Source organism: Acinonyx jubatus, chromosome B2 (assembly GCF_027475565.1).
Source record: "Acinonyx jubatus isolate Ajub_Pintada_27869175 chromosome B2, VMU_Ajub_asm_v1.0, whole genome shotgun sequence".
Classification (NCBI taxonomy): Eukaryota; Metazoa; Chordata; class Mammalia; order Carnivora; family Felidae; genus Acinonyx; species Acinonyx jubatus.
Genome location: NC_069385.1, coordinates 108,946,579 through 108,967,663, shown reverse-complemented (window position 1 = coordinate 108,967,663; position 21,085 = coordinate 108,946,579). Strand labels below are relative to the sequence as shown.

The 21,085-nt window shown below is 50.4% G+C and overlaps 3 protein-coding genes across 6 annotated transcripts in view; 2 read left to right on the top strand and 1 right to left on the bottom strand.

Moving 5' to 3' along the window:
• Window positions 1-221, top strand: part of TTBK1 (tau tubulin kinase 1) — a 40,299-nt gene extending 40,078 nt beyond the window's left edge. The window contains exon 18 of the transcript XR_008298594.1: window positions 6-221. The gene's annotated coding sequence lies outside the window, so the exon portion shown is untranslated. The remainder of the gene's footprint in view (window positions 1-5) is intronic.
• Window positions 222-8,555: 8,334 nt separating this feature from the next.
• Window positions 8,556-14,548, top strand: SLC22A7 (solute carrier family 22 member 7). 3 transcript variants are annotated; one of them, XM_053222770.1, is made up of 10 exons: window positions 8,556-9,050; window positions 9,694-9,797; window positions 9,931-10,085; window positions 10,210-10,378; window positions 11,185-11,308; window positions 11,666-11,775; window positions 12,241-12,455; window positions 12,630-12,738; window positions 13,439-13,642; window positions 13,852-14,055. In XM_053222770.1, exons 1-10 carry the CDS (start codon window positions 8,658-8,660, stop codon window positions 14,000-14,002), a joined length of 1,734 nt encoding a protein of 577 aa, XP_053078745.1. In that variant the 5' UTR covers window positions 8,556-8,657; the 3' UTR covers window positions 14,003-14,055. The 3 variants fall into 3 exon arrangements, with proteins under 3 accessions (XP_053078745.1, XP_053078746.1, XP_014926709.1); XM_015071223.3 differs by lacking the exon at window positions 13,852-14,055 and adding an exon at window positions 14,071-14,548 and having other exon boundaries at window positions 8,557-9,050; XM_053222771.1 differs by lacking the exons at window positions 13,439-13,642; window positions 13,852-14,055 and adding an exon at window positions 14,071-14,548.
• A 290-nt stretch (window positions 14,549-14,838) lies between these two features.
• CRIP3 (cysteine rich protein 3) lies at window positions 14,839-19,184 on the bottom strand. Of its 2 annotated transcripts, none has more exons than XM_015071220.3 (8): window positions 17,704-19,184; window positions 17,358-17,452; window positions 16,869-16,926; window positions 16,641-16,772; window positions 15,787-15,858; window positions 15,559-15,662; window positions 15,412-15,469; window positions 14,839-15,237 (listed from the first exon to the last, which is right to left on the bottom strand). In XM_015071220.3, the coding sequence occupies exons 1-8, from the start codon at window positions 17,744-17,746 to the stop codon at window positions 15,176-15,178; spliced, it is 624 nt and encodes a 207-aa protein (XP_014926706.1). In that variant the 5' UTR covers window positions 17,747-19,184; the 3' UTR covers window positions 14,839-15,175. The 2 variants fall into 2 exon arrangements, with proteins under 2 accessions (XP_014926706.1, XP_014926707.1); XM_015071221.3 differs by having other exon boundaries at window positions 15,568-15,662; window positions 17,704-19,180.
• Between the last annotated feature and the right edge of the window lie 1,901 nt (window positions 19,185-21,085).

Sequence of the window (21,085 nt, the reverse complement as noted above, 5' to 3'; positions counted from 1 at the left end):
CCCAGGAAGGATCCAGGGCAGAGGACACCACACCTCCCAGTGTCCCCACCCCCAGCTGCAGCCTCTTCCCCCTTGAGCATCCATCCCCTCCACCAAGCCCTCCTGGGCCTGAGCCCTTTCTTTATAAGAGTGCCACACCACCACCACCGCTACCACCACCTCACCCCTCGAGCACTTCCCCATTATGACAAACCTGTGTCATTGGCTCAGACACAGGTCTGCTCACCCCAGAACATGCCTCCCCTCCCAAGCCACACTGTGCACGAAGCGGGTGCAGGAGAAGGGCCATGTCCCATTCATGTGGGCACCCCCCTTCCGGGCTCCTCACGGGGGCCTGGCTCAGTCTTCTCAGCTCCGGGGATCAGCCCTGGTGGGCATGGAGTGGGGGGCAGGGAGGTGCCCTCCCCCTCCCCCAGGGAAGCCACTGAAGAATGTTTACATGCCAAACAGAATGTAACACCCTCCCCCACCTCTTCCCAGTCACTGCATGGCCTCTGCCCACCCTGCACCTGTCCACCCCCACCCCAACACCCTGGAAGCCGCTGTCATGATTAGATCGGGTCTTGGAAGGGAAGTAGCCATCACACCATTAAAAAGCCTGTGGACCTTTCGTTCTGTTGGCCTGGACTCTTCTTCCTTTGGGGAAGAGGGAAAAGCCTAGGCACTGTGGCTGGGAATGGGCAGGGGAGAAGAGTGCAAGTTGGTGGGCAAGTGGGAATGGACTGCCATGGAGGCAGATTAGATTGTCTCTATGGAGATGGAAACAGACGCTCAGGACAGGAACAGATAAAGGGTCACACAGGTGGAAGAGGGCTACTCTCTGTCTCTGATAGCAAAGCCTCTGCTCTCTCAGCTCCCCTGGTTGTCTCTCCAAGGAGGCTCAGAGTCTAGCTTTGTGCAGGGAGGAAGAGAGGAAGAATTTGCACTGCCCCAAAGTTAACAGACACAAGTGAGTTTGGAAAACCATAAAGCTAAAAAAGCTCACAGGCAAGGAGAAACAATGGTCATTATTCTAGAAAAATCAATGAAAATTATAAATGAATGCAGCCTATGACCTAGCATTGCCACTGACAGAATCGTATTATGGATTCGTAAACTTGTGAAATTCCATGTGTCCAAAGTTACTCACTGCAGCATTTTCCATGGAGCTCCCCAAACCTCATCTGCTATCTCACACTCAAAACATTCTGGAAATGGGAGTTTTTTCACTAGATTCACACAAACTCATGTGGTATCAAACTTGACAAGACCATTTATAGTCTTCATTAATTCCACTTATCATACATGTTTGCAGTGGAAATATCAAGGTGTTGGATCCTATTAGGGTATTTCATAATATATGGAATACGCACTAAGTATTATGTGTGTATACACACACACACACACACACACACACACACACACATATATATACATAATTTTTTATTTTTTTTTATTTTTTTTTAATATTTTTTTTCAACGTTTTTTATTTATTTTTGGGACAGAGACAGACAGAGCATGAACGGGGGAGGGGCAGAGAGAGAGGGAGACACAGAATCGGAAACAGGCTCCAGGCTCTGAGCCATCAGCCCAGAGCCCGACGCGGGGCTCGAACCCACGGACCGCGAGATCATGACCTGGCTGAAGTCGGACGCTTAACCGACTGCGCCACCCAGGCGCCCCTATACATAATTTTTTAAATGTGAATTCCAAAAGAATTCTTATCCCAATGGTTTGGATAAGAGACTGTGGACTTGTAAAAGCAAAAGTTCAGAAGCAATCTAAATGTCCACTAGTTGGGGCTGATCAGTACAGCATGGCCAGCCATATGATGGGGACCCTATCACAGTGTACTGGGAGGCTCTACAGTGAAGGAGGTGTAGACACTTTGTATACACTTAAGGACTGGTCTCCAAGACTAAGAATAGGTAAAAGAACCATGTGTATGAGGTACAGCTATTTATAGATGAGTGAGGGATCTCTGGTTGCTTCAGGGAGGAAGGCTGTGGAGAAAGGGAGGTTTCACTGCAGTGTACTTGCGGTACCTTTTGTAGTTTGGACCTTATGTTCACCAGGTGTAAAATTTTCCCCTAGGCAATACATAAACAATTTCTGTCTCAGGACAGGCTTCTGGCTGTGCCTGGGATCAGTGGTAAAAGAGACAGGTTCTGAAGTTCTACTTTATGACTCAGATGCAGCTCTGACATTCCAAAACCTGTGTAACCATTTCCTATTCCCCACCCTTGCCTCCTGGGATCCCCTTTCCTCTGACATGCATGCCAGGGGGCTCTAGGTCCTAATTTACCAGACTTCAGTGGGGCCCCCACATGCTTTCACCTTCCTTCTTGTTTAAAAATGTCAAAAGCAGGGGCGCCTGGGTGGCTCAGTCGGTTGAGCGTCCGACTTCGGCTCAGGTCGTGATCGTGCAGTCTGTGAGTTCGAGCCCCGTGTCGGGCTCTGTGCTGACAGCTCAGAGCCTGGAGCCTGTTTCAGATTCTGTGTCTCCCTCTCTCTCTCTGACTCTCCCCCGTTCATGCTCTGTCTCTCTCTGCCTCGAAAATAAATAAACGTTAAAAAAAATTTTTTTAAATAAAAATGTCAAAAGCAGGTCATATTTGTAGTATAAAAGTGAATGTTATCAGCATATAGAATAAAACAGGAAAGCCCCTGTCCATGAATCTGATCATCTAGAGGTAACTCCTATAAATGGATTTTTTTAAATGTGTGTGTGTGTGTGTGTGTGTGTGTGTGAGAGAGAGAGAGAGAGAGAGAGAGAGAGGCAGAGAGAGAGAGCGGGACAGATCATCCCAAGTGAGCTCTGTGCTGACAGCTTTGGTGCTGACAACAGTGAGCCCGATGAGAGGTCAAACTCAAGAACCGCAAGATCACGACCTGAACCAAAGCCGAAAGTTGGACATTCGACCCACTGAACCACCCAGGCACCCAATGGATCATTAAAAAAATTTTTTTTTTAATCTCTTCACCCAACGTGGGGCTCAAATTCACAATCCCAAGATCGAGAGTCACATGCTCTAACCACTGAGCCACCCAGGTGCCCCAGTGGCTTTTTCTTTATGTTTATAATAACTCTCTCCCTCCCTCTCCCTCTCTCTCCCCCCTCATAAATAGAAGAGCATATTATACTTGCTATTCTGAAATGATTTTTATGCCCAGCGATATCTTAAAATACAGTTTTTAGTGTATTCACAGAGTCGTGCAACCATCACCACAATCAATTTTAGAACATTTTGATCACCCCAAAAAGAAACTCCTTATCCATTAACAGTCACTCCCAAATCTCCCCAACACCTCCAGCTCTTAGGCAACCACTAATCTACTTTCTTTTTCTGTATACATTTGCCTATTTTGAACATTTCCTATAATACATGAAATACATTTCATACAATATGTGGCTCTTTGTGACTTCCTTCTTTCACTTAGCATTGTTTTCGAGGTCCATCCATTTCATGGCTGAATGATATTCCATTCTGTGAATAGACCATATTTTGTGTATCCATTTATCAGTTGATGGGCTTTGGGTTGTTTCTACCTTTTGGCTGCTGTGAATAATGCTGATATTAGTATTTGTTTACAAGTGTTTGTGTGGACATATGTCTTCATTTCTCTTGGGTGTATGCCTAGAAGTAGAATTGCTGGGTCATCTGGTAATTCTATGTTGTTTTTTAAATCAATTTTTTAAAATGTTTATTTATTGTGTGTGAGAGAGAGTACAAGCAGGGGAGGGTCAGAGAGAGAGAGAGAGAGAGAGAGAGAGAGAGAGAGAATCCCAAGCAGGCTCCATGCTGTCAGTGCAGAGCCTGACACAGGGCTGGACTTTATGAACCATGAGATCATGACCTGATCCAAAACGAAGAGTCAGATGCCTAACCAACTGAGCCACCCAGGTGCCCCTGGCAATTCTATCTTTAACATTTTGAGGAATTGCCAAACATTGCACCATTTTACATTCCTACCAGTAATATATGAGGATGTTCTTTTTAATGGCTACATAGTAGTCCATGGCATGAATGATCCATAATCTATTTAACCTACTCCTTGTTGATTTTTCATTAGATTCTCTCTAACTTTTCACTCTTTCAAGTAGTATCAAAGTTAACATACTGGCTCCAATCTTTGCTTATCTCTGCAAGTCTAGTGCTAGGAAAAATTCCCAGAATAATCAAATAGATGAAAAATGGTATCTTGCCCAATTTTTTATTTCTCTATTACTGAGAAGGAAGGAAGGAATGCCATGATTACTCATTCATTATTTAACATTCTTTCAATCATTCATTCATTCATTCATTCATTCAACTAATTCTTCAGGCCATTGCTGAGCTCCACATGTACCAGAAGCTATGCCAGACATGGGACATTGTCTGAGAATTGAGGCAAAGCATAGAGGGCTCTCAAGAAGGTGGTTGTAAATTAACTTTCACTTGACATGTGCTATATGCACTCAGGCAGAGACTCCTAGCCCAGACTGGGCCCTTCAAGGAAGGGCCTCAGATGGATATGATTCTTAGACTGAATTTTGAAGGACAAACTGAAGTTGGCCAGATGACGAGGAAAGGACATTCCTGGCAGAGGGAGTAGCATGGGCCAGTTGTGGAGGAGTGAGAACTACATGTCATTCAGTGTGGTGGTTATAGGTGTGAACTGAGGGATAGAGAGAGGAGTGAAAGGTGGTGGGACTGTGCCAAGGAGGACAGCTTTATAGGGTTGTAGAGAATCCCTGCTTTCCCCATTCTCCAAGCCTGAGATCTGCTGGGCACACTCACCTCCTGAGGCCCAACATGACTGCCACAGCCTACATGATGCTCCATGGGTGAGGAGCTATGAGAGCTCTGAGGACATGGGCACAGAGAAATAAGTGGCTTCATGGAGGCTGTTCAGTTAGGGGCTAGAGAGGGGCCATAAGATCAAGGACATTGGAGGTACATTTGTTAGTAGAGAGAGGTCCCTTGGGTATACCTGGAGAAAAGAGACAGGGTAGGAGTAGCGTGGGTGGTGCCATGCCTCTGATCATCAGACACTGGGGCCTGCTGAGACTTTCCCACTGGCTACTCAGGAGTCAAGGCCAAGCCAAGACTGAAGGACGGTCAGGATAACCTTCTGAGTCCTCAGAAGATGTCATTGTTCATGGTGATGAGGTGATGGGGAGGGGAGGCTACATGGTCATAGGAATGTGGCTATAGGTTAAAAGGGACACATGACACAAGTTCATGTTCATCACTCCAGGTGGCATTTTCTGCATTCCTTCTCATCCCATGTACCATTAAACCCAAAGTGGCATAACATTACCCATTACCACCACCATCAAATTTACCACAATTAATACCTCTATCTCCATTACCCACCTCTAACTCTATTACCAGCCCCATCATTACTCAAATCACAGATACCCTTCTCCCAAACTAGGCTCCGTCACCACCATTACCATCAACATTACCAGCCTCTGATGACAGAATGATTAACAAGAGAGATAAGATTCTTGCTCTCAGGGATCCTGTACGTCTTCATCATGACCACCACCACCACTTTCACCACCACAATACCATCACCATAGCCACGCCCACCATCACCTCCTCCACCATTAATACCACCACCACCACCATCAGTATCATCTACAATATAACCCTTGTAACCACCACTGCCTTCATAACCACATCAGTATTACTATTATCCTAGCCCCATACCCCTCACCCCTACTCCAACCATCCCCATCACCACCATTTTACCATCAGTATTCCCATCCCATTACCATACTTATCACTAAATTGGGATTCCATCAGTTGGAATTCCACCGTCATTACCACCATCATCAATGTAGGAAATAATTACATGGGTTGCAGTTTAATGGTGCTTTAATAATGCTTTAAGGGAAACCCCTACTAAGAAGGGAAGGTCATCTGAGGTCACTCAATGTAGAGAGGGGAAAAGAGTAATAAGTCTTAAAGTGTAAGAAATCTGTATTGCAAGCAATCCCAAATGGGAACTTATTCTTCCCCAAATCCTCTAACAATTCTAGCAATAATTTCAACAAAGGAGTTGCTATTTTTCCGGTGCACAAGTCTCCTTCTCCTCTAGTTTGGTATAAATGAATGTTTCCTCCATCTTGGCCTCTGAGCTCAAGTTTGGATTCCCAGGTTGGAGAGGGATGAGAATGGTTAAAAATTTAATCAAAACCAGCTCTTAACTAGTGGGTTAGAGCTGATCTGCCCTCTGGTTAGACCCTTGGCATTTCAAACCTTGCCTGTCTATTTCCATCATCTGCCTCCACACATCATGGTCACTGTCACCACCACTCCTTGATGACATGAGAGAGGAGAGTTGCCATACAGGGTGGAAGCAGGAAATAAAATGAAGACAGGAGTACAATTAATACCAAATCATTCTCTGTAGAAAGTGGCTGCATATTTAGATCTGAGTTTCCTAGGAGTCAATGCAAAGAGGGGAAGGTAACCACTATCCGACTATCCGCTCTTTCTCATATTAAGGCAGGAGAGAAATTCCCATGGTGGAGAAAAAAAAAAAAAAAAAAAAGGCACCGCAGCCATGCCCAGACTTGGCCTCATTGGCTGTTTCCTTTGGCTATGAAAACTTCAGAGTATTTCCTATGAACCACGGGGGTGAGATGCCTGCAAAACTTAGCTCTTGGAGCTGCAAATGGTTGTGGTTATTTGTTTGTATGTATGTATGTATGTGTTTGTTTGTTTGTTTGTTTTTAAAGTAGGCTCCGTGCCCTCACCATCCTGAGATCAAGAGTTGCATGCTCCACCAACTGAGCCAGCCAGGTGCCTCGATATTTTATATTTTTATATAAATAATATGATTATGAGGGAGGAACCAACAGGGTAGAAGTCACATGTAGGTGACAGCAAGAGGGGCAGGGCTGTGTCACTCGTAAGCTGGTCTCCAGGGCAGCTTGGGCATCCACCAAGTGAATAAAAGCAAGGCCAGTGCTGCCCAGGGGACTGCAAGGAGGTGCGAGGTGCCAACAGGCTGGTGTATTGGGGGAACTGGAGGGAAGGGGGCATGGTAGGAAGGGCCAGCATGGGGCTAAGGGAGAGGGGCAATCCTGGAGGGGGGAGGGGAGGAATCACATGGGTCAAATGGAGAAGCTGGACTTTCACCCTCCAGCAGTGGGAGCTTTGCCCTGGGACGCTGCCCTGTTAGCTTTGTGTTTCTAAATGTCCACTGTGGCAGATGTGCAGAGGTGAGAGGGGTGAGAGGGGTGAGACTGGAGGCAGGAAGCCTTGTTCAGCTTGTTCTAACCCTCTTGCTAGACTGTGTGCTCCCTGAGGGCAGGGGCTGTGACAGGCATCTTTGTATTCTGCAGAATGCTTAGGTTATCTTACTGTTATCACCTCCTGTCATGGCCATTAGATCACTGTCCTCCTCTCATGCTGCCACGTTATTAGCACCACCCTTACCACACATCATGTCAGTGGGTTAGTTCTTCTCCCAGAGCTTTCTCGGGGAGCCCAGCCTAGTGCACACAGAACATCCTCAGTGCAGCAGCAGGTCAAAGGCCTGGGCAGAGGCAGGGATCCTGGTCCTCTTTCCAGTTCTGCTGCTGAGTCACTGTGTGGCCCCAGCAATGCCCCCGCCCCACCCCCCATCACCGTTTCCTTAGCTGTTCAAAATGAGGGCTACATTAAATTAGTGGTTTTCAAATTTTTTTTTTAGGTTGGGCCTTTTAGAAGCCTATTTGCTTAGAAATCTGGAGCCCTGGGGAAAACAAATTTGACAACCTCCCAGCTCTGCCAACACCGAGTTTGGAGAAGCAGATGAGAATAAAGCTGATATTGCTGGCCTCTGCTGTGCTTTTGCTGCAGGGGCCATGAATGGGAACTGAGTGGGGAAAGTCAGACAAATCCTGAGTCTTAGGCATTGCAGCTACCTATGGTGGGACCTTGGCAAACCGCTCTCTCTGCCCACTCAGTCCCCCAAGGGGAAGCTCCTGAAAAGAGGGGCAGGGGGAAGGCAGGAGGGACTATGTGTATGGGAAGTGGGACGGTGATAGGTCTGGGATCCTCCAGATTGACCAGTCTGCCCAGTGCAGTTCCAGGTGTGTCTCAGGCCAGGGCATAAGCTCCAGGTGGGGGCCTTGGGGTATAGGGAGGCTTTGTGACTCAGCAGAAAGAACTCTTCAACCTGGTTAGGGCCTAGCTCTCAGTCTGGAATCCTGAGGGTCCAGCCAAGCTGTGGCTTCAATACATAAGGCTGACCTAAATCTTCACAGGACAAAGGGCATTCCTGGAGAGTTGCCATCAGGCCCCAGGGGACTCCTCCTCTTAAGGACTCTTGGAGCTCAGTTGATCCTGGGGCTAGGGGCTCACTTCCTGCACACCTAGCTACCCCATCATGGCAACTGGAGGCTACCCCTGAGCACCAATATGTAAGTCCCAGAGCCATGGAGTCGGTGACCTCTGAATGGACGGCCCCTCACCCAGGCACTGGGCCAAACAGGCGGGGATCCCTGGAGACCTAGTGACCAGGGAGGGCTCAGTCCTGGCCCAGCCCCTGAGGGCTGGATTCTGACGGTAAACTTCTCATCAGTCTACTTGCTCCCGCCTCCAGAGTCCAAAGGTCCAAGTGGTGGGTGGACTGTGCTGCACTGAACGCTACAGAGGAAGGCCGCACTGAGACTGGTCAGTGGGTGGGTGGGCGGCATGAGATTTGAAGAGCTGCTAGATCAGGTGGGAGGCTTTGGGCCTTTCCAACTGTGGAATGTGGCACTGCTGGCCCTGCCCCGAGTGCTGCTGCCCATGAACTTTCTCCTGCCCATCTTCCTGGCTGCCGTACCTGCCCACCGCTGTGCCCTCCCTGGTGCCCCTGCCAACTTCAGCCACCAGGATGCTTGGCTGGAGGCCCACCTGCCCCGGGAGCCCGATGGCACCCTCAGCTCCTGCCTCTACTTCAATCACTCCCAGGCCCTCCCCAACACCACATTATGGGGAGCGGGGCAGAGCCCTGGGCAGCTGGAGGGTGAGCCTTCCACAATGCCCTGTCCTCAGGGCTGGGAGTACGACCGCTCGGAGTTCTCCTCCACCATTGCAACCGAGGTACCTGAGCAGGAGATTGGGGGACACGTGAATGGGATGGGCCTGCCACTGCCCTGGGTGATTAATTACTGTGTGGGCATTAGACCTGTTACTTTACCTTACCTAATCTCAGTTTACCTATCTGTAGATGGTGTCTATGAATTTAAAGCACTGAGCTTAGTTCCTGGCTTGTAGTAAGGAGCCCATACACCAGAGCTGCTATTATTAATTAGGAGGTGATTAAGGCAGGTAAGGGCTAAGATGGCTCTAGGGAGTTGGGGGAGAGTTGAGAAAGGTGTTCTGCAGTAGGAGAAGGAGACACAATAGAGGCCTCCTTCTTTCCCTTTCTTTTGGGCCCAGGTCTGGGATTTACTTAATCTACCTAGAGGTGAGTGCAGATGGGGCAGAGTCTCTCTAGAGAGGAGCGGACCTGTTGTCAAGGTCAAGACCCTCCATGGAAAGAAGTTGAGGCTACAGAATTGGGGAAGGGCAAAGTCTCTTACCCCTCAAATTGGAGTGAATAGTTGAGGGTTTATTATCTGACACGGAGGTACCAATATGGAACAGTTGACCTCAGGAGGCCGACAGTCTGGAGGTGGGGGGGTTGGTGCTACCTGGAGAGGGCCTGTGCCCATGAGAGGCCCCTCCCTGTCTGTCCCTGCAGTGGGACCTCGTGTGTGAGCAGAAAGGCCTGAACAAAGCCACGTCCACCTTCTTCTTTGCTGGTGTGCTTGTGGGGGCTGTGGCCTTTGGATACCTGTCTGACAGGTGGGGTGCAGTGGGGGCCAATAAGGGAGTGGGCTGGGGCACCCTCTCCCACTGGTTGGGGTATGGGCCTAGTCTACCTCTGTCGTGGGACCTCCCCTCTACAGGGAACTGACTCTGCATGACCCCTGTGCAGGTTTGGGCGGCGCCGTCTACTGCTGGTGGCCTATGTGAGTTCCCTGGTGTTAGGCCTGGTGTCTGCAGCCTCAGTCAGTTACATCATGTTTGTCATCACCCGCACCCTCACTGGCACAGCTCTGGCTGGCTTCACCATCATCGTGATGCCACTGGGTGAGTCAGGCAAAGGACGGGCAGGGCCCAGAAGACTGGAGGGAGGCAGTTGTCAAGGGTGAGACTGAACTCATCTGGCCCTTGCTAACTGTCTTCCTGTCTCTGGCCCCTGCCCTGGGCCCAGAACTGGAATGGCTGGACGTGGAACACCGGACCGTGGCAGGTGTCCTGAGCAGCACCTTCTGGACAGGGGGTGTGACGCTGTTGGCACTGGTCGGGTACCTGATACGGGACTGGCGATGGCTTCTGCTGGCTGTCACTCTGCCTTGTGCCCCAGGGATTCTCAGCCTCTGGTGAGGACTGTGGGCAGCTTGGGAGTGGGAGATAGAGGAAGCCAGAGATAGAGTTAATCAGAGGCTGAGATTAGAATACAGAGTGACTGAGATATGAAAAGAAAGAAAAAGTCAGTGACCGAGAAACAGAAAAAGAGAGAAAGAGAGACAGACCAGTACAAAGAAGATGGCAGTGGGCATGAGAAGCAGAGAAACACACAGTAACATATTGAGAGACAGTGGAGAGACAGAAACAGAATCAGTGAGAGAGAGCAAGTGGCAGAGACCAGGACTGAGGGGCAGATTCAGGGGGACAGATAGAGATGGACATGGGGGTCACAAGAGAGACAGGGATGGAGAGACAGGGCCAGCATAGGGGTAGGGAGTCCAAGCAGGACAATAGGAAGCCAGGCAGGGTGGGCATTTCATTGTCTTCCAAAAATGAATTGGCTTTTGATGCCCCTTGGGGATTTCTGTATGTCGGTCTCTCCTTCATCCTATGCCCTCCTGTCACTTATGGGAGAAGTGGGTGGCTGACGCTGGGGAATGAGAATGAGACCAATCCAGTTGAACAGAGAAGGGAATCCCAGGCTGTGGAGGAACTAAGCCTGGGCAAGGAAGTGTGGCAGGGTGGATTTTAAGTTGGGCTTTAAAGGATGAACAAAAGTTTGTCTGTCAGGTGAGGAGGGTTTGAGAAGGAGAGCACATTCCAGGTTGAGGGGACTGCATGAGCAAGAGCCTGGAGGCTGACAGGCTGTGGTGTGTCCAGGAGGGAGATGTGACTGTGGGTGCTGACTCTGCCTGAAGGGCCTCCTGCTGTCCCCCAGGTGGGTGCCTGAGTCTGCACGCTGGCTTCTGACCCAGGGCCGTGTGGAGGAGGCCCACAGGTACCTACTCCGCTGTGCCAGGATCAATGGGCGGCCTGTGGGTGAGGACAGCCTGAGCCGGGAGGTGAGAGTGAATGTGTGTGTGTGAGCACATGCAAGTCCATGTGTGTGGGGACGCGCACGTGTGTGTGTGTGTGTGTGTGTGTGTGGCCGTCCCGTGTCAAGCGTCCCCTTCCTGGGGCCCACTGTATGTGCAGGAAAAGCTCCTGACCCCCAGTGGAGAGTTTCCAAACTCATTGGGATGTCCTACCTGGCTCTGGTGGGCCACACCCTTGACTCGGAGCCCACCCGACTCAGCCTGCACGTGCATCCCCACCCCCACTATTGGAGAAGGGAGGAGGAACAGAGACCCAGAGAGATCAGTGTGCCTAGCTAAGCACAGCCAACTCTGATGTCACAAACTCTCCTCTTTTCCCACCAGGCCCTGAGCAAAGTGGCCGCCAGAGAGCAAGTGGTCCGCAGACCCTCGTACCTAGACCTATTCCGGACCCCAAGGCTCCGACATATCTCGCTATGCTGCATGGTGATGTGGTGAGGAGCGGGGGATGGGTGGACAGAGAGGCAGACTCCAGAATGATGCTGAGTGTGAGTTGGAGGGACTGTAACCGTGCAGGGCAGGAGGACCAGCCTCTGGGGAGATGGGACACTGGAAGATCACAAGATGGAGCAGGCATCAGAAGCAGGGCTCAAATTCAGGTGCTGCCACTTCCTGTGAGATCTTGGACAGGTCACTTAACCCCAAGCCTCAGAGCCCCTTCTGCAAAACAGGACGCTGTTAGTTCCTACCTCACAAGGTTGCTGTGAAGATTAGGTAAAGACGCTTTGGCCACTGGCACGTGCTGCATACTCCGTGGGGATTATGAGGACAGGGATGGTGGTGGGCAGTAGGCTCTGGAGGCGGGGGAGGTGGTCCCTCTAAAAGGCCAAGGCTCCCTAGGAAGACAGGACAAGGGGGATGAAGAGGAGGGCCCCTGAGTGCATTGCGACCCCTTTCAGGTTTGGAGTAAACTTCTCCTATTATGGCCTGAGCCTGGACGTGTCGGGGCTGGGGCTGAACGTGTACCAAACGCAGCTGCTGTTCGGGGCCGTGGAGGTGCCCTCCAAGCTGCTGGTCTACCTGTCGGTGCGCCACGCAGGACGTCGTCTCACGCAAGCAGGAACGCTGCTGGGTGCCGCCCTTGCTTTTGGTGCCAGACTGCTGGTGACCTCGGGTGAGCCTCACCCGGAGGCCCCGCCCACTCATCGGAGGCCCCGCCTCCTGGCCCAGAGCTCCTGCCCTTTCCCGGAGGCCCCCACTCAAAGCCCTCCATTTGGGCAACCTCCCACCCTGGGAGTTCTCGGTCTCGCACAAGACCCGCTCACTGCCTGAACCCCTTTTCCTCTAGAGATGGGGTCTTGGAGCACCGCCTTAGCAGTGATGGGAAAAGGTTTTTGTGAAGCTGCCTTCACCACAGCCTATCTGTTCACATCGGAGTTGTACCCTACCGTGCTCAGGTGAGGGGAGCCTGACAACCCATGGGGGGGGAGGGCTTGTAATCACTTCTCTTTACCAACCCCCCCCCTTCCCCGCCACGCGCGCGCGTGCGCGCGCGCGCACACACACACACACACACACACACACTGCAACCCAGTTCCTCCCACCCATTCCTTATACCACACCCAGAATACAGAGCTAATCAGAGCCGTCTGCGTTTGCTTAAGTCTGGGAGAAGGCAGAACATTTTATCTTTACTAAGTGACCCTGAGTGAGGTCATACTTCTCTGGGGCTCCTTTAAAATAAAACAGTCACAAAAGGCGCCATCTGTACCTCCCTCCCATTTACCACAGCCCAGGCAGAGCTGCCTTATGGGGTTGTCTCTGAAAGTAATGCCTGGGGCCCTTTCAGCTAGCTATTGGCAGGTGGGGAGACTTGTCGGTAACTGGGTATGCTTAGAAAGCCTTGCTCCTCCTCTACCAACATGACAGGGTCTGTAGGAGCTGCTGTCCCTCTTCCTTCCACATCACCCTACTCTCAGAATGAGGGTCCCTAGCCTGGGGACAGGTGGGAAGACCACCTGAAAGAAGCCTTAGCTTTTTTAGCCGTCTGGGGAGAAGGGGACACCAGGGCTTGCCAGCCCAGGATGGGGGAGCCCTGTGAGGCATGACCCTAAGTAGGTGTGAACACCTACCTTCCCCTATCCTTTTTCTGAACAGACAGACAGGAATGGGGCTGACTGCACTGGTGGGCCGGCTGGGGGGCTCTTTGGCTCCACTGGCAGCCTTGCTGGATGGAGTATGGCTGTCACTACCCATGCTCACTTATGGGGGGATCGCCTTGCTGGCTGCCTGCACTGCCCTCCTGCTACCAGAGACGAAGCAAGCACAGCTGCCAGAGACCATCCAGGATGTGGAGAGGAGGTGTGTGCACAGAACTATTTGTGTCTGTGTGAGCACATGCATGTGGGAATGGGTGCCCAGGTACCTGACACCTTAGGTAGGATTCAGAGAAGACCTGTGTGCACATTGTGTATCTGGTGCATATGTGCAAGCGTGCATGGGTGTATGACCTGAGGTATGCAAACTGCATGTGTAAAAGTACACAAGTCCATATATGTGTGTGTACACAGATGTCCAAGATTGTCCAGAAAGAGGTGGATGTGTGCACCCCTTCACGTATGCCTGCACATCAGAGATGCATACAAGCATGTGTGCGAGTCACTGGCAGAAGTATACATGTTTGTTTACCAGCAGCTGAGGAGAGGCATAGGCCAGCCGTGATGAGGCAGGCTTGGGTGGTAGGCCCAGGGGCTAAATCCCACCATTGCTCATGACTCCTTCTTCCCCAGTGCCCTGTCTAGGCTTCAGGAGGAAGAGATGCCCATGAAGCAGATCCAGAACTGAGTGGTATCAGGGGCAAGCTCTCTACAGAAGTTCTGCAGCAGGGGCTGGAAGATTAGAAGGGCAAGCCCTGTGGCTGGGGCTATGGGCATCAAGTCCCCTGCCCAGGGCTGGAGTTGCCACCAGTTCCCCCTTCTCTGTGCTCATCCAGCCTTGACTGTTTAGCCTCCAGCTTCCTAGAATGCAGTGGGCTGCTGGACAATTCTGGTACCCCTCTTATTCTGTAAATAAAGGTGACCCGTGGGTTTGGGGCAGCAGTGAGGAGCTGTGGGATAAGCCCTGGATGGGAAGCCAGAGTCTGGCCCTGGGTTCTAATCCCAACTTTGCCACTGATTTGCTGTGTGACCTTGGGCATGTGGGTTTCCCTCTCTGGGCTTCAGTCTGTTCATCTCTCAAACGGATAATGAAGCCTCTTAGCAGACCTCACCACAGGATCTGTCTGTTGTCATGCTCAAATGAGATGTTGAATAATGTGTTTCTCCTACAGATGGTGCTAAAGAAGGAATTGCCCTATGATAACTTCTGGCACCAACAGAGCTGGTGGGCATGCTGTCCACTCACTGCATGGTGCTGGGAACTGTGCAGGACCAGGGTTCCAGGAGAACAGAGCTCTTTGTTCCCATGGCCGGCCCTATACCTCCCGGTAGTTTGCAGGGTAATGCATCCCCCCTCCCTACACTTCCCATCCTCCAACCCATTGATTAGGCCTCATGCCCAGAGTTGAAGGCATGGGAGCCAACATTTTATTGGAGAAGCCAAAATCAACACATTTTATAAGTACCTTGAAGTTATAGAATTTGCTAGGGAAAGGGATTGGGAAGGCCAGGAGGCTACCCTTTAAAATGTGGTAGCCTAGTTCCCCTGACCAGATAGAAATGGGAAAGGCAGGAATTGGCAGAGAATGTCTAGACCCCCTGGTCTACCGTAGAGCCTAGGCCCAGGCCATCTGAAGCCCACCTTCCCCCTGTGGGACTGAAGAATTCTGTAGCTTCCAGTAGGACCATGGAGGGAATGGGTGAGGTCCGAGTTAGAGTGACCTCTCCTGTGAGCATCTCATTTGGATTTTATCTCCACAGGGTCATAGATGTAGCAGCCCACATCACCAATGTTCACACCTGAGAGAGAGAGCCCCATTACCAAGGGCCCTGGTGCTGGGGGGTGTTGGGCTGAGGGATGAAAGGAATTGGGAGGGGTCTGGGGTGTGTTTGACCACAGGGAAATTTGCCCACACATCCCCACAGACCCACATGCCATACTTTAGGCCCACTGTCTGGGGTGTGGCTGCCCACCTTTGGGGCCAAACAGGTAGCCGTAGCAGGGGATGTGGCAGTAGGGGACGCCGTCATGCTGGGACATAAAGAGAAAGAGAGCCATCTCAGCTTGGCTCTCTTCCCATCTCCAGCCTCCCTCCTCCCAACACAACCACCCATCCCTACCCTGTTCACCTCAGCATGACTCCCAGCAGTGAGGGTCTTCCGGCAGCGCTGGCACCTCAGACAGGGTCGGTGCCAATTTCTGCCCAAAGACATCACCTTCTCAGCTGGTGGTGGAGACATTTGGTAGTTCTAGGGGCAGGGCAGGGAGACCTGCCTACTTTGCACCACCTCCCTACACTTTGATGCCCATCCTCTGCCCCCCTCCCCAAGCTTTCCATTATTGCTTACCAAAATAGACAGGTTCTTCGCAGCCAGGGCACAGTGAAGTCTCTCCAGTGAATGTCTTCATGTGGGGATGGCCTTTAAGGGGAAGAGGCCCTGGCTAGGCCTGAGGTGGGGGCCATGCCTAAGCAGGGCCCACCAGCACTGGCCCGCGCACATGGCTTCTTCCAAAAGCCATGCTCATCCCAGAGCCCCCCACCCAGGTGGCCATGAGTCTGCTTTCTTGGACAGAGCTGTTTCCTGTAGCCCCTCGTCCTGCCCCATCCCTATCTGCAGGAGGGACCACCTACTTCCTTCTCCTCCCAGGGGCTCAGGTGCCCACCATCCCAACCCTGTCAGCAACTCAATCCTCAGGAAACCTGAGCTGATACAGGAGCTGGCCAGGGCATGGGTGTCAGGTGTTGGGGAGCATGGTGTCATTGCCCACTCTAGGGGATGGGAGGGAGGAACAGGGAGAGGGGAGAAGTGGAAGAATATGAGGGGCTGGCCCTGTCTCAATGACCCCTCGCTCCTAGGTCATCCTTTCCATGGCCTTGGCCTGAGAGAGGCCCGAATTCCAGGTCAGGTTTGCCTCTGACTAGCTGTGTGACTGCACAAGCCACACACTTTGCTCTCTACACACTTTGTTTTCCTCACCTGTAAAATGGGGATGATAATGCCATCTACCCAATTTACCTCTTAACTCAGCAGCTGATATAAGGGAACCCCCCTCTCCCCCGCCAAAGTGCCATGGACAAAAGAAGACTTTGCCACAAAGTTGTAGGAATGTGAAGCAGAGGACTAGGTGGGAGACTGCCACCTGGTCCTACCCTTTGTTCCAGCCTAAGGATGAGGAGTAGCTGGGGCCCAACTTCACTTACTTTTCTTGCCCTGGGGGAGGCCAGTCCTGGGCCTGGGGGGGCTAAAGCTGCTGGGGCTGAGGGGTGTGGTGCTGGCAGGGGTGGGAGTGGGGGAGTTGTAGAGGTAGGAGCCCACACCACCAATGTTCACCCCTGCAGAGAAAACAGGGGCAGTCAGCCTTGAGTCTCCAGCTCCCAGCCACAAGGAAGGTCCTGCTGTCCCCTGGCCTCTTCTAGGCTGGTACTTACCCCTGGGTCCGAAGAGAGCCCCATAGCATGGCTTGTGGCAATACGGCCTCCCGTTGTGCTAGGCACAAGCAGAGGAAAGAGGGTTGCTCAGGGCTAAAGGAGGTGGGGGGGGGGGGGTTCTCCTGTGTCCTACAGGCCTTCCCTCAAGTCCGGTTGCCAGGTGTATCTGTCCACTTGCCTGGTGGGGCTGGTGAGGCTGGGAGGGGTGGAGGGTAAGCTGGCATGCTAGAATTGCCACTGTGGACAGGAGAAAGGGCAAGAGCAGGCCAGAAAACAGCATTGCTTCTCTCCCCTCCCCATCAAAAGGCACCGGGTCCACCAGCACAACTCAGGCGTCCCAAGTCCTGGCTGGTGTGGGGCCCTCCGGGTAGATGGTCTTGGTAGCTGACTGCTGAGGTTGCCTTCGGTGAACTTCCTGAGCGGAAACTGGGGACTGGTGCTTGGAGAACAGGGACAGACAGAGGGCTGTGCGCCCTGGCCAGGCCTCACCTCTGCATGCCCTCCTGGGGACAGGACGCTGTGGCAGCGTTCACATTTCAGGCAGAAGCGATGCCAGTTCTTGCCCAGGGAGCTCACCTTCTCCGCTGTGGGGGACAAGGTGGAACCGGGCTGTGGGGGAGCCAGGCCTAGCAGCGGACGCCCCCATTCCCCTCCTCAGCCCCGCCCGCCCTGCTTCCTAGAGACTACGAGGAGTGTCCCCGGGAGGCCAGTTCAAACCCGCCCGAGTGCCCTGCTCCCGAGAGGCGGAAAGGGGGTCCGAGACCACATGGTCGCCAGTTCCTCGCGTTCTCAGGGGACGTCCCATCTCCCCCTCCCTCCTCAGCCCGGACCTCACCGAAGAAAACGGGTTGCTGGCAACGCGGGCAGGTCCAGCTCATGGCTCCGCGCAGGGAAGCTGGCGCCGCACACAGTAGGCACCACCTAGGGGGGCTCCGTTCCCGCCCCCTTCGCTGGCCCCTCCCATGGCTCAGCTTTGAGCCTCATTGGGCTGGATCCGAGGCGCCTCGGCGCCTATTGGCCGTCAGAAATTTAGAACAACTCCACCTGGGAGACGGTTACTTCCAAAACTAAAGCCTCCGGCCGGTGGAGAAAATAGAGGGACTTGAAGCCAGACTGGAAAGGAAGATAGAAATGAAGACGCCTGGAAGGGTGGCACTAGTTTTTGGCTTGGTACAAGAGGAAAACTATCCAGAGTGTATACGCCATGAAAACACTATTATTTCCTTAAAGTGAGGGGTCAGGCATTCTTTGAAATGTTTTAATTCAGTCTTGACAGTCTCGCAGATGGTTAAGAGCAACGGAATCTGGGGAGCATCTCTGCTATTTACTCTCTGGCTTCAGGCAAATTACTTAAGCTCCTTCTGCATCCGTTTTATTTGTACAATGAGTATAATGACAAATCTCTACCTCATAGGATTGTTGTGGAAACTTAAGTAGGTTAATACATGGAAAGTGCCCAAACAGTGCTTAGCACATAACTGCTATAAAAGTGATAGCTATCATTATGATGGATCTCATCATGAACTCAAGATTCGTTTGGAAGCCTCAAAACCGGTATGGCTACAATAGCTTGCTTGTGAGGGGCGCCTGGGTGGCTAAATCGGTTAAACGACTAACTCTTGATTTCAGCTCAGGTCATTATCCCAGGGTGGTGAGACGGAGCCCTGCATTGGGCTCTGCACTGACAGTGAGGAACCTCCTTGGGATTCTCTCTCTCCCTTTCTCTCCGCCCCTCCCCTGCTCACACTCTCTAAATAAACTTAAAAACAACAACTTTTGCTTATGACATTATAATGCTTATTTTTAAGATTTTAAAGTAATCTCTACAGCTAATGTGGGGCTCTAACTCACAATCCCAAGATCAAAAGTTGCATGCTCTTCCTACTGAGCCAGTTGGGCTTTATAATGCTTATAAATTTAAAGCTATAATTCAGACACTAATTACATATTCCTAATTTTGTTTTGAGGTGTTTTAGTATTTGTTAAAAGTAGCCCAGCAGCACCTCAAAGGACACTTCAAGAAAATCCACAGAGAATGGGAGTAAATATTTGCAAACATGTATCTGATAATGATCTAATAATCAGAATATATAAAGGACTCTCACAACTCAGCAATAAAAAGACAACCTGATTTGGGGTGCCTGGGTGCCTCAGTCAGTTGACTGTCTGACTGTTGGTTTTGGCTCAGGTCATGATCTTGTGATTTGTGAGTTCGAGCCCTGCATGGGGCTCTGTGCTGACAGCACGGAGCCTGATTGGGATTTTCTCTTTCCCTCTCTCTGTGACCCTCCCCTGCTCATACTCTCCCTCTAAATAAATAAATTAAAAAAAAAAGAGACAGAGGCGCCTGGGTGGCTTGGTCGGTTAAGCGTCCGACTTCGGCTCAGGTCATGGTCTCGCGGTCCGTGAGTTTGAGCCCCGCTTCGGGCTCTGTGCTGACAGCTCAGAGCCTTGGAGCCTGTTTCGGATTCTGTGTCTCCCTCTCTCTCTGCCCCTCCCCTGTTCATGCTCTGTCTCTCTCTGTCTCAAAAATAAATAAATGTTAAAAAAAATAATAAATAAATAAAAAAATAAAAGGAGACAACCCAATTTTAAAACGGGCAAAGAATTTGAATAGATATTTTTCTAAAGAAGATACACAAATGGCCAACAAGCACACGAAAAGATGCTCAACATCATTAGTCATTAGGGAAATGAAAATCAGGATCACAATGAAATATCATTTTAGACCTATTAGAATGGCTATAATAAAAAAGAGGAGTAATAACAAGTATTAGGGAGGATGTGTCAGAATTGGATTCCTCATATGCTGTCGATGAGAATGTAAAATAGTGCAGCCTTATGAGAAACATTCTGGCAATTCCTCAAAAGGTTAGACAATTACCATATGACTCAGCAACTGCAATCCTAGGTATATGCCCAAGAGAAATGAAAGCAAAGCACGTGTCCGCACAAAAAGTTGTACATGAATGTTCATTGTACTGCTATTCACAATAGCCAAAAGTCCATCAGTTGATAAATGGATAAACAATGTGGTATATCTGTGATAGACTATGATTCAGCCATAAAAAGGAATGAAGTACTGATGCACGCTACAACATGGATGAACCGTAAAAACATGCTAAAGAAGCCAGACACATAACACCACATGTTGTATGATTCTATTTGTATAAAATGTCCAGAATAGGAAAATCCATAAAGACGGAAAGTGGACTAGTGGTTGCTAGTGGTTTGGGGTGGAACAGTTGGGCATATCTGCTAATGGGTATGAGATCTTATGGGGAGATAAAAATGACCTGGAATTGGTGGTGATAGGTGCACAACCTCATGAATATACTAAAAATCAATGAATTGTATACATTAGAAGGGCGAACTTTATGGTGTGTGAGCAATTTCTCAATAACAATGCTTGAAGAGAACTTATTTTTTTAAAAAGGTAGCTCAGAGGGCCACCTGGGTGGCTCAATTAAACGTCCGACTTCGGCTCGGGTCATGATTTCACGGTTCTTGAGTTTGAGTTCTGCATCGGGTTTTGTACTGACAGCTCGGAGCCTGGAGCCTGCTTCAGATTCTGTGTCTCCCTGTCTCTCTGCCTCTCCCCTGCTGTGCTCTCTCTCAAAAATAAATGAACATAAAATATTAAAAAAAAAATAAAAAGGTAGCTCAGCAAGTGAGGGGCAGGAAAGAGAGCTGATTACTGTGTGCCAGTGCCCCAGCAGTGAAAAGAATACCTCGATGAAGTATTAGGTGGTAAAATTAAGACTTTTCTGGAGTAAGCTTCTTTTGTCAAGTCAGCTCAGAAACAGCTGAAAGGGAGTTTGTGCTAAAGTTATCCTTCAGCTGCAGTGCTCTGCTCTGCTGGGTAAGAGGAGTCTGTTTGTGTCTCAGGAGTCAGAGAACCCTCTCTGGACTTGAGTTCCCTCAACTGGGCAATGGAATGGGACTGGTGTCTATGAACTTCCACTTAACACTCCTGTTTCTTCACTTGTCTCCATCAGTACTTTTTGCTTATAACACTTGTTTTATCCTCCTTGTTGAATTATAAAGGTGCAAGGCTGCACACTGTGAAACAAACTTTTCTATACATTTTCATTGTTTCTTGTTTTGGTAACTATTTCAAGATCCTTAGTTTTCTTTTTTTTTTTTTTTAATGTTTATTTTTAAGAGAAAGACAGAGTACACATGGGGGGAAGGGCAGAGAGAGAGGGAGAGACAGA